The following is a 16,224-nucleotide window of genomic DNA, read 5'->3' as shown; positions in this document are numbered from 1 at the left end:
CTAGTTGGACTGGCTAGAATTTGCACTACATTGTTGACTGGAAGTGGTTAGAGCAGATACCCTTGACTTGTTCCCAGTGTCAGAGGAGAATGCATTGTCTTTTACTATTAAGTGTGATATTAGTGGTAGCTTTTGGGTATTGGGTTGAGGAAGTTCCCTTCTATTTCTAGTTTATTTGGTGTTTTTTTTTTTTTTTTTTAATTTTTTGTTTATTGCAGTAACATTGGTTTATAACATTGTAAAAATTTCAGGTATTTGGTGTTTTTATCAAGAATGAATGTTGGGTTTTGTCAAATGTGTTTTCACCATCTATTGAGATGGTCATTTGTCCTTGATTCTATTAATATGGTGCAGGACATTAATTGATTTTCAGAGACTAAACCCATCTTTCATCCTTGAGATAAACCCCTCTTGGTCAGAATGTGTAGTCCTTTTTGGGTTTGGTTTGCTAAGCTTGTTGGGACTTTGTTTCTATAGTCATGAGGTACATTGGCCTGTAGTTTTCTTGTTGGGACTTGGTGTCTGTAGTCATGAGGTATATTGGTCTGTAGTTTGCTTTCTTTTGACGTCTGTGTCTAGGTTTGGTTTGGGTAATACTGCATCTTATCTTTACTTTCTGGAGGAATTTGTGAAGGATTGGTATTATATCTTCTTTAAATGTTTAATGGAAATTTGCCAGTGATGCCAGCTGGTCCTTAGCTTTTCTTTGTGTGGAACATTCTTAATTACCACTTCATTTCTTTGCTTGAATAGGTATATTCAGATTTTCCTTTTCTTCTTGAGTCAGTTTAGTAGTTTGTGTTATTCTAGGAATTTTTCTATTTCATCTAAATTGTATAATGTTTTGGCATAAAGTTGCTTGTGGTTTCCTTTATAATTCTTTTAATTTATGTAAGGTCAGTATTAATGTTCTGCTTTCATTCCTGATTTTAGTAGTTTGTGTTTTCTTTTTGCTTGGCCAGTCTAACTTAAAATTTTGTTGATTTTGTTGATATTTTCAAATAACTAACTTTTAGTTTCATTGATTTTTCTCTTTCTTGTTTCTCTTTTCCATTTCATTGATTTCCTTCTTTCTTTGGTTTGCTCTTCTATTTTCTTGTTTCTTAATGTGGAAGCCCGTGTTATTGATTTGAGATCTTCTTTTGTAATACAGGCATTTATATTGAGGGATTTCCCTAGAATTATGCCATAAACTTTGGTATGCAGTGTTTTTATTTTTAGGTAGCTCAGACCATTTTCTAATTGCCTTCGGGATTCCTTCTTTAACCCATTGGTTATTTGGAAGTGTGTTGTTTAATTTCTAAATATTTGTGGTCTTCTGAAATTTCCTTCTGTTGATTTCTATTTCATTCCACTATCGTCAGGGAACAGAGATACTCTGCATTACTTAAGTATTTTAACACTTGTTGGAACTTGTTCTATGGCTTAGCAAGGGGTTGGCAAACTACAGCCTGTGGGCTAAGTGCATCCCCCCTTCTGTTTTTACAAATGAAGTTTTTTGGGACACAGCTGTGCCCAGTCATTTATGGTTATTTTCATGCTATAATGACAGAGCTAAGTATTTGCAACAGAGATAGTTGGTCCTCAAAGCTGAAAATACTTACTGTTTGGTTCCTTACAGAAAAAGTTTGCTGACGTATCGTCTGTGCTGGAGAATATTCCACTTGCCCTTGAGAAGAATGTGCATCCTGGTGTTGGGTGAAGTGTTATTTAGATGCCAGTTAGATGAAATTAGTTGATAAGAGTTGTTTACAAGTTCTGGATCTTTGATCGTTTTCTGTGTAGTTTTTTGGTCAATTATTAAGATTTGGGTATTGAAGTCTCCAACTATTATTGTTGAATTCTCTATTTTTCCTTCAGTTCTGAAAATTTTTTCATCATGTATATTAGGGCTCTGTTGTTAGATCTGTATCTGTTCATAATTATTGTTTCCTCATAATGAATTGACCCTTTTATCATTATAAAATGACTCTCTTCATCTATATATTTTTTTGTTCTTAAAATCTATTTTGTGTAATATTAATATAGTCACTCTAGCTCCCTTAGAGACATTCTTTGTGTGTTATATCTTTTCTGTCTTTTTATTTTCAAACTGTTTGTATCTTCAAATCTAAAATGTATCTCTTGTGAACAATGTGTAGCCTGATCTTATATATTTCTTTTAATCCAGAGTGACAACTGCCTTTTGATTATAGTCTTTTATCCATTTACATTTATTCTTATTATTGATATGGTTGGATTTACTTCCGTGATTTTGCTGTTTGTTTTCCATATGTCCATATCTTTTTTGTTCCTCTGTTCCTCCCGTACCACCTTCTGTGTGTACATTAACTTTTTGAATATACAATTTAAATTCTTTCATTAATATTTTAACTTTTAAAGTTATTTTCTTAACTGTTATGCTAGATGTTACGTTATGCATCTTAATTTACCCTGATCTACTTCAGATTAATACTCATTTAAGATGTTCCATCATAGGTTCCTTCCCTCCCCCACTTTTGTGCTATTGTCATACATGTTGTGTCTATATATGTTACGGACCCAATAATACACTACAATAATTATTACTTTGTACCATCTTGTATCTTTTAAAGAAGCTGAGAGAGGAAAGAAAAAATATATTTATAGGATATTTTATCCTAATCTACATGCATACTGTTCTCAGTACATGTCATTTCTACCTCTGGATTTATCTACAAGTTATCGTCTCTGTCATTCTCCTAACCCCTTTTTGTGCTATTATATGTCATATATATTATATTTTTATGTGTTATAAGCTCTACTGTATAATTTTTAAATTATTGCTTTATGCACTTTTGAATCAGTGAAGAAAGTAAACGGGAACGTTTGTTTACAGAGATGCCCGATTCCCTGCGCGATGCCCTCACTAGAGCTGTAAACGAGCACGTTTGTTTACAGGGATGCCTGATTCCTGGCGCGATGCCCTGGCCAGAGCTGTAAATGGGAACGTTTGTTTACAGAAATGCCTGATTCCCCACACGACGCCCTCACCAGAGCTCTGTGTTTCTCTGTGGATTTGAGTTTCCCTCTGAGGGTGTCGTTTCCTTTCAGCCCAAAGAACTTCCTTTAGTCTTTTTTGCAGGAGGCAGGCCTGCTAGCCGTACATTCTTTCAGTGTTTGTTTGGGAATGTTTTTATTTTGCTCTACTCCTGAAGGACAGTAATGCTGGGTATGGGATTCTCCACTGGCAGTTTTGTTTCTTTCAGAACTTTGCATCTGTCTCCCACTGCCTCCTGATCCCCTGGTTTCTGATAGAGGTCCACTGTTTTTTTTTTTTTTTCTTTTTTTGTGAGGAAGATCAGCCCTGAGCTAACATCTGTGGTAATCTTCCTCTTTTTGCTGAGAAAGACTGGCTCTGAGCTAACACCTATTGCCAATCCTCCTCCTTTTTTTTTTTTTCCCCCAAAGCCCCAGTAGATAGTTGTATGTCATAGTTGCACATCCTTCTAGTTGCTGTATGTGGGACATCACCTCAGCATGGCTAGAGAAGCGGTGTGTCAGTGCACACCCAGGATCCGAACCCGGGCCGCCAGTAGCAGAGCACACGCACTTAACCGCTAAGCCACGGGGCCCGCCCAAGGTCCACTGTTAATGTTGTTACGGTTCCCTTGTTCATGATAAATCATTTCTCTGTTGCTGCTTTCAAATTTTTCTCTTTGTCTTTGTCTTTTAGCAGTTTGACTAAGGTGTGTATCTCGGCATTTGTTTAGGTTCTTAAATGCATAGGTTATTTTTTTTTTTATCAAATTTGGGAAATTTTTAGACTTTATTTCTTCAAACATTTTTTTCTGTCCCTTTCTCTCCTCTCCTTCTCACAGCCACGTTATGTGTATGTTGGTGGTGTGTTCAGTGGTACCACCTAGGTCCCTGAGGATCTGTTCGTTTTTCTTCATTCTTTTTTCCTGAACTTCAGACTATATAATTTCTGTTGCTGTGTCTTCAAACTCACTGATTCTTTTTTCTGCCATTTCAAATCTGCTATTGAGCGCCTCTAGTGACATTTTTATTTCTGTTATTGTCTTTTTAATTTGAGAAATTCCATTTAGTTCTTTTTATATAACTTCTACCACTATTGATAGTCTCTACTTGATGAATCATTGTCACTGCGAAAATTAATAAAGGGAAACCTCATTTAAAATGGAGTCAGGAGGCCAGAAGGGGGAGGTCCCCTGCAGTACTGCTCGAGGTCAATTACAGGAAAGATAGTCACCTACAGACTATCAGCAGAAATAAGTCAGCAGGAAAGAATTATTAATTACAGGAAGAAATGTACATTGCATCCCAAATAGAAATAAAGGACCCCAGCAACTCAGCCAATGAGAAACCATCACCACCCTGAAGTCCTGCTTTTCTCCAATAGACTTTCATTCAAAACAACCCCTCCCAACTTTCTCCTTTTTCCCTGTAAAATAATGTTCCTCCCCCTTATTTGTTGGATTTGCCCATGCTCTGCCATAGCCTGCACGTCCTGAATTGCAATTCTTTGGCTATTGCTGAATAAACTCATTTTGCTGGTAAGAGAACTGGCTGTTTTATCTTTAAGGGTGACATCACTGTGCTTTTCTTTAATCCTTTTAGTGTGATTTCCTTTAATTCTTGAAGATTTATAATAATTTCTTTGAAATCTTAATCTGTTAAATCCAGTATGTGAGTACTTTCAGAAATGGATTCTATTGATTTTTGTGTATGGATCACATTTTTCTGTTTCCTTGCATATCTCATACTTTTTCGTTAGAAAACTTGGCATTTTAAATGTTATATTGTTACAAGTCAGAATTCTTCTCTCTCTGGCCCACAGAGTGGTGGTTTTTGTTTGTCTGCTCATTTTAGTAACTTACCTGGGCTAGTTCTGTGGAGTGTATTAACGCTGTCATGTGCACCATCTGCTGTCTCTGCTCAGCTTTTTAAATTTGTTTTAAACGTTTTGATTTTTAAGCTTGGCTTGGTTCCTAGGGGTCGTCCCTGCGTCAGCATCGCCCGGTGGTCAGCTGTGGATTAGACAGAGGCTGTGCTTCAACGCCTTGTGCAGATAAGGCCTATCCTTTGGTGGTGGATCTGTGTATAACTTGGGGAATGCTGTCAAAATTCAGATAGTTTGGAAGTCGGCTCATTTTTTTACTTTGTTTCTGATCTCATTGACTTTTTCAGCATTAGGCAAGCTGTCACTTTTAAGATTTTATAGATGTTCTTTATCAGATTGAGGAAATTTCCTTCTGTTTCTGCTGGAAGTTTTAACATGAAGGATTGTTAAATTTTGTCAGGTTCTTTTTCTGCATCTTTTGTGATAATCATACAGTTTTCATTCTGTTTTTCTATCAATGGGATATATTACATTGATTAATTTTCAAATGTTAAATCAACCTCAGTATCCTGGGATTAATTTCACTTAATCATGATATAGTATTCTTTTTTATGTATTATGTTTGATTTGCTAACATTTTTATAAGGAATTCTGCATCTATGTTACTGAGGGATAATGTTATGTACTTATTTTCTTGTAATGTCCTTGAGTTTTGGTATAGGAGTTATAGAGGTGTTGTGAACTGAATGGGCATAGCGTTCACTCTTGCTTTATTTGAAAGGGTTGGTGTACAGTTGTTATTATTTCTTCCTTATATGTTAGGCAGAATTCATCAGTGAAGCCACCTGGATGATAGTTTTCTCTATGGCAAGATTTTTAAGTACCGATTTAATTTCTTAGGCTGTTCATATTAAACTATTTTTTGCCTCAGTTTTGGGAGGCTTGATTTTTCAAGTGTTTACTCTATTTCATGTAAGTTGTCCAATTTTTGGATGCATTGTTGAGTATAATATTCCCCATAAGCCTTTCAAGGGCTGAAGGATATATGGTAGCGCCCTCTTTTGATTCCTGATTGGTAATTTGCATTTTATGTTTTTCTTGATCATTTCTTGCTGGGGTTTAATTTTTTAAATTATTACAAAGAACTAACTCTTGGCTTTGTTAATATTTTGTAGTTTTTCTGTTTTCAATTTCATTGATTTCTGCTTTTCCTTTCTTCTACTTACTTTGGGTTTAATTTATAACTTTTTGAGATAGAAGCTTAGATCACTGATTTTAAACCTTTCTAAGAAGTTTTCAAGTATATGTATTGAGAGCTATAAATTTCTGCTGTATTTGCATCCCACCATTTTTTGTATATCATGTTTTCAGTTTCATTCACTTCAAATATTTTCTAATTTCCTTTATTTAGAATTGTGTTTAATTTCTAAATGTTTGAGGATTTTCTAGTGAACTTTTTATTACTGATTTCTGGTTTCATTTATTTGAGGACAGAGAACGTGCTTGAATTTATTGAAACTTGTTATACTCTTTTTTTGATATTCTGAATACCATTGGAAAAAAGGTGCATTCAGCAGTTGGATGATGTTCCTATAAATATCAATCAGGTTGAGTTGGTTAAACAGTATTCAAAATTTCTATATTCTTACTAATTATTTTTGTCTTCTTTTTGTATCAGTCATGGAGAGAAATTTGTTAAAATCTATAACTGTATCGTCTATTTCTCCTTTTAGTTTTGTCAATTTTTGTTTAATGAATTTTGAAGTTCTATTATTGGATGCATACATGTTTAGTATTGTTAAGTCTTTCTGTTGGATTTGTCCTCTTATTATTATACATTGTCCCTCTTTAGCCTTGGTAATATTCCTTGTCTTAAAGTTGACTTTTGGTGTGATATGTCTTTTTTCCAATTCCTTTAGTTTTTATGTATCTGTGTCCTTATATTTCACAGTGTCTCTTGCAAACAAAATATAGCTGGGTCTTGCTTCTTTACCCAGGCTGACACTCTGCCTTTTAATTAGAGAATTTAGTCCATTTATGTTTAGTATAATAACTAATATGGTTGAGTTTAATTCCAGCATCTTATTATTTGTTTTCTATTTATTCCATTTGATCTTTGTTCTTTTGCTTTTCCTTTCCTGCTTCCGTTTTTTTGCTCTTCTATTGACTTTTTAGATATATTTCTTGGTGTTACTAGTGCTTATTTTAGAGTTGTGCTGTCCAATACGGTAGCCACTAGCCACATTAAAATTAAGTTTAAAATTCAGTTCCTCATTGCATTAGCTACATTTCAGATGCCCAGTAGCCACATGCTCCTTTTGCTGTATTCGACAGTACAGATTACTGCAGAGAGTTCTACTCAACAGTTCTCTAAAGATTATGATCAGGATTTATTTTGAGTCAAAAAGTACCCAGCATCAGGTGTGAAAAAAAACCAACATTCTCGTTAGAGATGTGTGTTTTGGTTGTGTCTTTACTACTGATTATCTTTGTGTCTGTAGGCAAATGTCCTGCTGCTCTCTCTCAGCCTCAGTTTTCTTTTCTAAAACACGAGGATAATAATTCTTGCTCTTTCTGCTTCGTGGAATGCTTGTGGAAAAGAAAACTGTAAAACAGTAAAGTGCTTTATAAAGGCTAAAGTAGTTTTCAAAAACAGTATCAAAAATCGATTGACTGGTTTTCTGTGTTTGGTTTGCTCTGCAGGCTGCTGACAGAGCTGGAATCTCCTTCTTGGTGGCCCTTTGGCTCCAAGCTTTGGAAGATGCCGTCAGAAGCAAAGCCCAGGGGAGGCGCCTCAGTGGCTACTTCTAAAGCTTTGGGGAAAGAAGGGATAGTGGTCAGCATTCCTGCTGTTATTTCCCAAAGAACAGAATCGCATGTTAAACCAGGAAGGCTCACTGTCCTTGTTTCTGGGTTGGAAATCCATGACTCAGATTCTTCGCTCATGCACAGATTTGAAAGAGAAGATGTGGATGACATTAAGGTTCACACGCCTTATGAAATTAGCATCCGCCAGCGGTTTATTGGGAAGCCAGACATAGCTTATCGTTTGATATCTGCCAAGATGCCAGAGGTCATCCCCATTTTGGAAGTGCAGTTTAGCAAGAAGATGGAGTCGTTAGAAGACACCTTGACGCTCGGGCGCGCTAGAACCTCTTTCCCAGCAGAGAAGGGCTACTCAGTCTGGCATGCAGGTGAGTGACCATCAAAACAGCCTGTGCACAGACATCTGAAATCACAAACTCAGCACGCCCGTGGTATATACGTAACACGATGCATTGCTTGCAGCAGCTGTTGGTTTCAGCTCACTAGCAACTGCCCTTGTGTATGTAAATAAAAATAATTTCAGACCATTTTCCTTAGTACTTGCCATCTGTGAGTCTCAAATCGCTCAGGTTTATCACACACTTAACAGTTGTGTGGGTTTCCAAATAGATCAGAAAGGATTTGGGTGACCCTTTCAGAGCAAAGGAAAGCTCCAAATTTGGTGTTTTCACCTCTTTCCTCTGCTTGATTTGAAAACCAGCACTTTAGGGTCTTAACTGGCACCATCCCTGCCTACTCGGGTAGGTCTCCAGTCCCTCCACCCCTGACCCAGCCGCGCTTCTGGTTCTCTTGGCATTTAATCCAGGTCTTCCCAGCCCACCTTCCAGTGCGTTTAGGTATCAGGATCTTTGAAAACTGTGCACATCAAGTTTGTGTGTTTTTTGGCATCTGTGAGGTCCTGTGAAACCCTTGCTTTCCCTGGCAGTGTGGCTGCGGGGCCCTGTCGCAGTCTCTGTGGGGTGTGGAGGGTGTGGCTGGGCGTGGCCGTGGGGGTCTTTTGTGGATGGCAGGACATGTGGGTATGTCACACGTCCACATGTCGTGAGGCTCCCGGGTCCCAGCCTCCTCCGGAGCATGGTATAACCTGATGTCAGCTGACTCCCCAGGTTTGCCGTTCTGACAGGTGTCGAGTAGCATCTCGTGGTGTTTTATTTTCATTTCTTTGATTGATTATAAGATGGACCATTGGATGCTTTTTATTTGCTTTTGGCCCCACGGGTTTGCTCTGTGGATTGCCTGTTCCGTTTTTTTTTCCTACTGGGCTGTCTTTTTTTTTTTTTTTTTTTGGATTTGCGGGAGTTCCTTGTGTATTCTAGATATTCACTCCTTGTTGACTTTAGAGGCTGCTGATACTTCTCCCAGACTGTCAGCCTCTGTGGTGGTCAAATCCACCATTTTTCCCCTTAAGTTTGTTTTTGAGCCCTGCTTAAGAAATCCCAAAGTCATAAAATATTCTATTTTCTAATACTAGCATTATAGATGATGTTACTTCTGTATTAAGTGACTTCTCTACCAAGTAGATGTCTTTCCTTATTAACTTTGATGGCTGGATGTCTGTTAAAGGAAGAGACATGTTTGTTACTATCCTGGTTCCTTTTCTTTTTCTCTTAAGTGACTGATTTCAGTTCCAATATGTAACCTGTTTCCCTAACACATGAGTATTTTGATGTTATTCTAGATGGCTTCAAATTTCAAAAAGAAGTATACTTGATAATAGATCTGGTCCCATAAGTACCAAAATATTGGAAATGTTCATGTAAAAACTTAATTTAAAAACTTAGTTTCTTGACATTTCCAGATTCTTCTTTGGCCCTTCACTCAAGGCAGGACCCAGAAGCTGGCCCTTAAAAGGGCTGAAAAGGGTGGGCGGTACCGGCCAACGCAGGACCCTGACCAGAAGGGCCCCTCAGGCAAGGCCACCTGTGAGCCCAGCCTGGGAGCTGCTCTGATACCCCGTGTCTCCAACCAAGTCACACCCACTGCTGTTTTCCTCTGGGAGGGACCCCAGCAGCGAGGGGAGGAGGCCCAGGGCTGGTGGGCTGGACACAGGGCACCGTCGGCTGCTGGTTCTGCTGGTGCTGATTGAGAACCACCTGTGCCAGGCATGGTGCCAGGCCTCCACAGCCCAGAAAACAAGACTAAATAAAACACACAATCCTTGTTCTCATGGGGCTCCACCATGTCCTGGGCTTTATATTAGGTGCGGTGGTTTCAGAGAGAGAGAACATGGCACAGAATGTAACAAATGAGATGGCAGATGCGATCCCAGAACGTCATGCTGTGCAAGTGAGAAGAGTGCAGCTCCCTGTGCCTGCTATCATGAGGGCGGCCCCGTGGGAGGTGGATGACAGGCTCTGACCTGGAGCATCCAGGCTGCAGATGGAGCTGGAGAGGAGCATGATGTGAGTGCCAGGGCATCTGTAGCCGTGGTCGGACTGGAGGAAGCTAAGTGAGTGCAAATTCTGCACGCCAGCCATCAGGAAGGGCAGACTGGACCTCTTGGGCACAGGCTGAGGCTGCTGACCACAGGCCGAACATCCTCCTCAGGGAAGTCTCAGATCTGCTTTTAAGGCCTTTCAACTGATTCATCCAGGCCCACCAGATTATCGAGGACAGTCTCCTTTCCCTAAAGTCAACTAATTATGGGCCTTCTCCACATCTACGGATACCTTCCCAGCAACACCTAGATCAGGACCGGATTGAGTAACTGGGGCCTCGCCCATCACAGTAACAGATTGGATGTGTGTGGAATGAGCTAAGCTGCATCCGGGATGATAGATGGATTTTCATCTTGGTGCTAACTTTAGCCTCTGGGGGGATCCCAGCAGTGTGTCTGATTCTGGACCGAGCAAGAAGTGCCATCCTCCCTCCGTGAGCCGCCTGCCTTGGGGGCGGGAGTGCCTTCCAGCCCTGGGTGTGAGGGGCACAGTGACAAGGGGTGGTACATTTGGGAGAAGCCAGCAGGCTGAGCTCAGTAAGCAAGAAGGTATCTAATTTGCTAGGAGCTTCACAGTAGTTCTGTTCAAGCCCAGCCACGAGAAGGTACTTGTCACTGTTGCCCCTGTTGTGGTGGTGTTTGCCAGCACGATGCCTGTCTGCCAACACCTCTGTTTTCCCTGTTCCACGTTGGAAACTACAGAAACAGTGGAGGTGGAAACCATGACTTTGACATCTCAGAAATTTATTCCTCTTCTCAATGACTATTTTGATGGAATATGTGGCCAGAAGGTGGCGGTCTGGTAACAGGGGACTAGTGTTTGCTGTGAGTCAGTGTCTAGAAGAACTTTCCAGAGCCCTTGGTAGTAATGTGTAATGTAGATGGGTGAGGGCCTGGGGTGGCCAGGACGGCAGCCGGGGGAGGAGGAGAGTCTCCTGGGCTTCAGGGGCCAGGAATGACACAGCGGGGACAGTTTCCATCTCAGGGAAGAACAGTTGAAATTGCTGTTTTTCTGCATAACATCTTGAAAATAATCTTTTTAATTTTAGAATAGTTTCAGACTTGCAGAAGAAGTTGTGAGGATAGTACAGAGTTCCTGTGTCTCCACACCCAGTGTCCCCTATTGTCATCTGACGTTAGTATCCTTCAGTGTTACGACTAATGAACCTATATTGATACGTCGTTGCTCACTAAAGTCCACGTTTTATCTAGATTTCCTTACGTTCTGCCGTTCCAGGATCCCACACGACATTTCGGTGTTGCGTCTCCTTGGGCTCTTCTTGACTGTGACAGGTTCTCAAACTCCTCGTTTTGATGGCCTTGGTGGTTTTTAGGGGTAGTGGTCAGGTTTTGTAGGATGTCGCCCAGTTGGATTTTGTTTCCTGCTGTCTCATGATCCACTGGGTGATGGGTTAGGGAGGATACCCCAGAGCCCTTCTCATCACATCAGAGCAAGGTCCATGCATAGCATTTTTAAGGGGATTTTGGGGTACTGATTTTTGGCTTTGTTGTTTGCTATCACCTTCTGAGAGAGGCCTTCCCTGACCATCTAATTTAAGAGGCCTCCAGTCACCAGTCACTCACCCCCTAGAAATCTTGCCTAGAGCACACTGGGACGTGTGCTCCAGAGCCAGACCCAATCTGTCTTCTCTCGCTGCATCTCCAGCACTCAGGACAGGCCCTGGTAACCAGAGGACACACACAACTCTGTGTGATGGTAAATAAACGTCTGGAGCATTGAAGTCCCTGTGCAGGATCAAGCCCGGACACCCAATGACCACTGCCAGACCCTGTGTGGTCACTAGGATAGGGGCACCTCCTGACCACTGCCAGACCCTGTGTGGTCACTGGGATATGGGCACCCACACCACTGAGAGACCTCGTGTGGTCACTAGGATAGGGGCACACCCTGACCACTGCCAGACCCTGTGTGGTCACTAGGATGTGGGCACCACGCTGACCACTGCCAGACCTCATGTGGTCACTAGGATGTGGGCACCCCCTGATCACTGCCAGACCCTGTGTGGTCACTAGGATAGGGGTACCCCCTGACCACTGCCACACCCTGTGTGGTCACTAGGATAGGGGCACCCCCTGACCACTGCCAGACCCCATATGGTCACTAGGATACGGGCACCCCCTGGCCACTGCCAGACCCTGTGTGGTCACTAGGATAGGGAGGGGTACCCCCTGACCACGGACAGACCTCGTGTGGTCACTAGGATATGTGCACCCCCTGACCACTGCCAGACCCTGTGTGGTCACTAGGACAGGGGCATCCCCTGACCACTGACAGACCTTGTGTGGTCACTAGGACACTCGCGCTGTGCTGACCACACACAGGCCCCATATGGTCACTAGGACCCGGGCACTCCCTGAACACCAGCAGAATCCCAGGGAGCTGCTCGGCCCTCACCCACTTGATCCCTTCCAGGGCCCCACGGGTCCAAGCTATGCATCATATAATTTTGTAAATTTGAAAAGTAAGTTGTAATTGTAACCATTTGAGACTGCTGTCTCTCTCCATTTGAGCTTTCTCTCTGTTACACTTTCTGTTTTGTGGAGAGCATGGGCATTTTGTGTTTGTTCTGAAAGGGCTTCCCACCCCAGTAAACTTCAGGGTCTGTCCCTGGGTGGAGTAGGCATTTCCCTATCATCAGTGTGGCTTTGGGGGCCCAGGGACAAGGAGAAAGATTTGTCTGTGGCCAGACAGGCTTGGAGCGGTTCTTCTGCTCCCAAGTCAGGCCCTGGTGGTCTTTGCTCTGCGTGTGTGGTAAGGTCAGGGTCTGTGTCTGATGCACAGAGGACACTGGTGTCCTAGTGCTCCTGCAGCCCAGCCCTTGCTCAAGGTCCCCCTCGATGCCTCCTGCTTCCTGGAAATTGAAATCATCTGTAAGTTCCCCTGTAGCTTGAAGAATTTCTGCTTATTTTGTTTAACTGAGATAATAATGACTTTAGAGACAAAAGCCATCTAATACTGACCCAAATTAATTTTCTCAGATGGTATTTCAAAACATTGAAGGCACTGAGTCAGCAACTCAAGTCTCAGCACCACACTGGGGGTGGCCGAGCCTGTGCTAGGCGGGATCCCACTGACCCTGCAGCTCGTTGTGAAAAGCATCCCTGACTTAGTGTAGTCCAGAAAGAAAAATCCTCTGTTTTGGCCTTTTGGTTGTTTAAGTAAAACCTCCTTTGTTAAACGTTCAAAAACTGTCAGTATGTCTCTCTATATAACATAGCTGTAGGTGTTGAAATGGAAACCAGAGTGACAGGGAAGGAGCACAGTGCTGGGCACAGGTATGGATTGCTGTGGGCCTTGCTCTCAGAGAAGCTGATTGGGGAGATCCCAGTTTGAGAAGACGCTGAAAAAATAAGTAGTGCGTTACCAGGCAAGTTAATATCAAAAGTATACAGACTGAATGACAGCAGGACAGACGAGGGAAGATTGCTGCTGCTGGAAGGGCCGAGGTGGGGACGCGCCACCAGGCTTTCCTTGGGGGACGTCTCGTCCGCGTGACATCTGCAGATGGAGTGCAGGCTGAGCGGGGCCCATGTGATGGGGATGGGGTGCCGGGGCTGGAACATCAGCCCGCAGGATTGGGGAACAGACTGAGGAAGGAGGGTGCAGGCTGAGTGAGGAGCTTGCTCTCACCCGTTAGATGGTAGAACTACTGTTGACATAGGCGAGTGAGGTGCACTTTGCCGTTGCAGGATCACCGATAACGTTTTAACGTCAGGCCCCTCAGTTGGTCTCTCCTTCAGGCTAACAATAACCAGTAGAACATGTCCTCTGTTTCTGCTGTCGTGTCTTCCAGCCTTGCGCTGCGGTACTTGGCTGCTGACTGTTTTAGCTCAGTGCTTTTCATTATGTAACGTCTCGGTGAGTGATATTTTAGATCATGTCAGATCAAGCAACGCTGAGTTGCGTGTCATGGAAAGCTCTGTGCTAATTAATCAACCCCTGGGATGCTGGAGCAGGATGGCACTTCGGAGACTGTAGAACGCAGGTTGTGAAATCAGATTTGGTTGGTTGTGACCAGCTTTTGTTAAAAGAGTGGACTAGAAGAGCAGACATCTGAGTGCATGGTGTATAGTAAGGGTTTTGTCTTGAGAGACTTTTTCAGACCTCCAAGATGCACGTGAGGGTGTGACAGTTCTTCGTAGGATGCACTTCTCATGGTGGTGCACAGTTTAAGAGCACAAAGGGCCTCCTTCCCAGTGGAGACAGGCCTGGGGAGGGCTCAGGCTCACAGGTCTGGGACCCCGGGCTCTTGTCTCAATGCAGGTCTTGCTCCAGTGACTGGTTCCTGAACTCTGTTCCATCTGGCCTAGGCCCTTTTCCTCTCTAGGACCCTGAGATACCTGCTTTCTTGTCCTTGTTCCATCCTGCATTTATCCTAGACGAGGCCAGGCCTTCTTTGCTCGGCCAAGCACTCTCAGGGAGTGTTAATTTGTAAGAATAACTTTAAGAAGTAAGAATAGAGGGGATATTTCCGTGTATGTCAGAGGTGGCTGGTCTCTAACCTGGGGGGTGGGGGGGCTTGCCCAGTTGGCAGGTCCTGGAGGTGACCAGCTGACCTCCTGCTCTTCAGGCTCAGCGAGAGCTTTACTCAGCAATTTCCTTCTCCTTCCCTTGCTGACAGAGCTTTACCCAACGATTTCCTTCTCCTTCTTCCCTGAGAGAGTTTTACCCAACAATTTCCTCTTTCCTTCCGGAGATGTTTACCCAACGATTTTCTCCTCTGTAGAGAGCTTTACCCAATGGTTCCTCCTCCTTCATTCCCGCATGACGCATTTATCAGGTGCTCCAGGCCACTCTGACGAGATGGCCCTGCTTACTGCTGTCAGGTTCCTGGGAAGGATATGGCGGTCACCTGTCGGCCCCCTGTGCTCCCCAACCCACTGAAGTGGAAAAGGCTGCTCAGAGGAGCTGGTGCTGGAATCCAGACTGCTGGTTCTCAGCCTAGTGTGCTCTCCGCTGTCCAGCATCCTAATAAACAAACTTGGCTATGCTCTGTATCTGAGGTGGTCTGTAATATGGAAAAGAGTAGGCCACAGATTCTAATCGATGCTCTTATCTGGGCCCTGCGGTGCCAGGTTGCAGCTGGAGTCAGCTCTTTAAATAAAAGACAGGTGGCACATTGCAGGAGGGGCCGTGAGCCACCCTTGGTTATCGCCATCTCTTGCCAGGCTGCCCTTTGGCTCCTGGGTGAGGTTACCCAGGCACAGGTGTTGTGTGAGCGGAAACACCCCTGAGCAGTGCCTGCACTCTGACTCACCCCCGCCTCAGCACAGCTCCCCATTCAGCTTTGGTTGGCCTGACCAGCTGGCCGTTTCCTGTGCTCCCGAGAACCACAGCGTGCTATGGGGTAATCAGATGGTGCTGCGGTTCCTAGCAGTGTATTTCATGTACGTTTCACCAGGGTTCAACAAGTGTTATGTTTTATACTCCAAATCTACAGTCTTTCCTCAAAAAAAAAGAAAAGGACCACTCCTGGATAAAGAGACTTTCTTCTGAGAGCTGGGTGTGGAACTAGAGACTGAGTGTTTACAGTATTGCACGCTCTGATCAGCGTGGGGTGAGGAAGTAGCCCTGAATTGGGGTAGAAGGTGAGGCCTGGGCAGGCCGCACCCCACTCAGCTCAGCAGAGGCTCAAGATGGACCCACCACACTCACTGCCCTGCCAGGCACAGGCGCTACAGACCAATAGATGCCTTAAACACAGCTCTTTGTACAGTTCTGAATGCTCTTGTGTTGTTCACACCTTCTGGAAGAGGTCACTGCTGTTTGACTTTCCATTCCAGCGTCTGGGCTGATGGACCGCACGGTGCCCCGAGAGCCTTCCTCAGGAAGCCAGGAAAGCAGGCCGCTTCAGCTGCAGACGAGTGAGACGTTCATTTCTGAGGGGGACGCCCAGGAACTGAGACAGGTACCATGTTCACAGGGCCACGTCCTCCCCTGCAGGCGACTCACTTCTCTTTCCTGCCCGAAACAGCTCTCCACCGGTTTATGCTTGCCTCTCACCTATGAGGAACTGCTGGGGTAGCCACCGGTGTGCTCTGCTCCTTATAGCTGGAGAAAGGAGAGAGGGCAGTGCCCATTCCAAGTCCTTGTGCTTTGTGGCATGCAGACACTCAC

The 16,224-nt window shown here is 43.5% G+C and overlaps 1 protein-coding gene across 3 annotated transcripts in view; it reads left to right on the top strand.

Moving 5' to 3' along the window:
• Window positions 1-16,224, top strand: part of SNAP47 (synaptosome associated protein 47) — a 66,875-nt gene that overhangs the window by 34,068 nt on the left and 16,583 nt on the right. For 2 of the 3 annotated variants that reach the window (XM_004420498.3, XM_087430262.1), the window contains exons 3-4: window positions 7,526-8,016; window positions 15,891-16,015. In XM_004420498.3, the coding sequence (XP_004420555.1) occupies window positions 7,526-8,016; window positions 15,891-16,015 (616 nt within the window). The remainder of the gene's footprint in view (window positions 1-7,525; window positions 8,017-15,890; window positions 16,016-16,224) is intronic. The other variant, XM_087430263.1, reaches the window with a different exon arrangement.

This window comes from Ceratotherium simum, chromosome 4, assembly GCF_057802395.1.
Source record: "Ceratotherium simum simum isolate JZ-2026a chromosome 4, ASM5780239v1, whole genome shotgun sequence".
NCBI lineage: Eukaryota > Metazoa > Chordata > Mammalia > Perissodactyla > Rhinocerotidae > Ceratotherium > Ceratotherium simum.
Note: the sequence above shows the minus strand (reverse complement) of the source record. Positions and strands in the feature narration are given on the sequence as shown.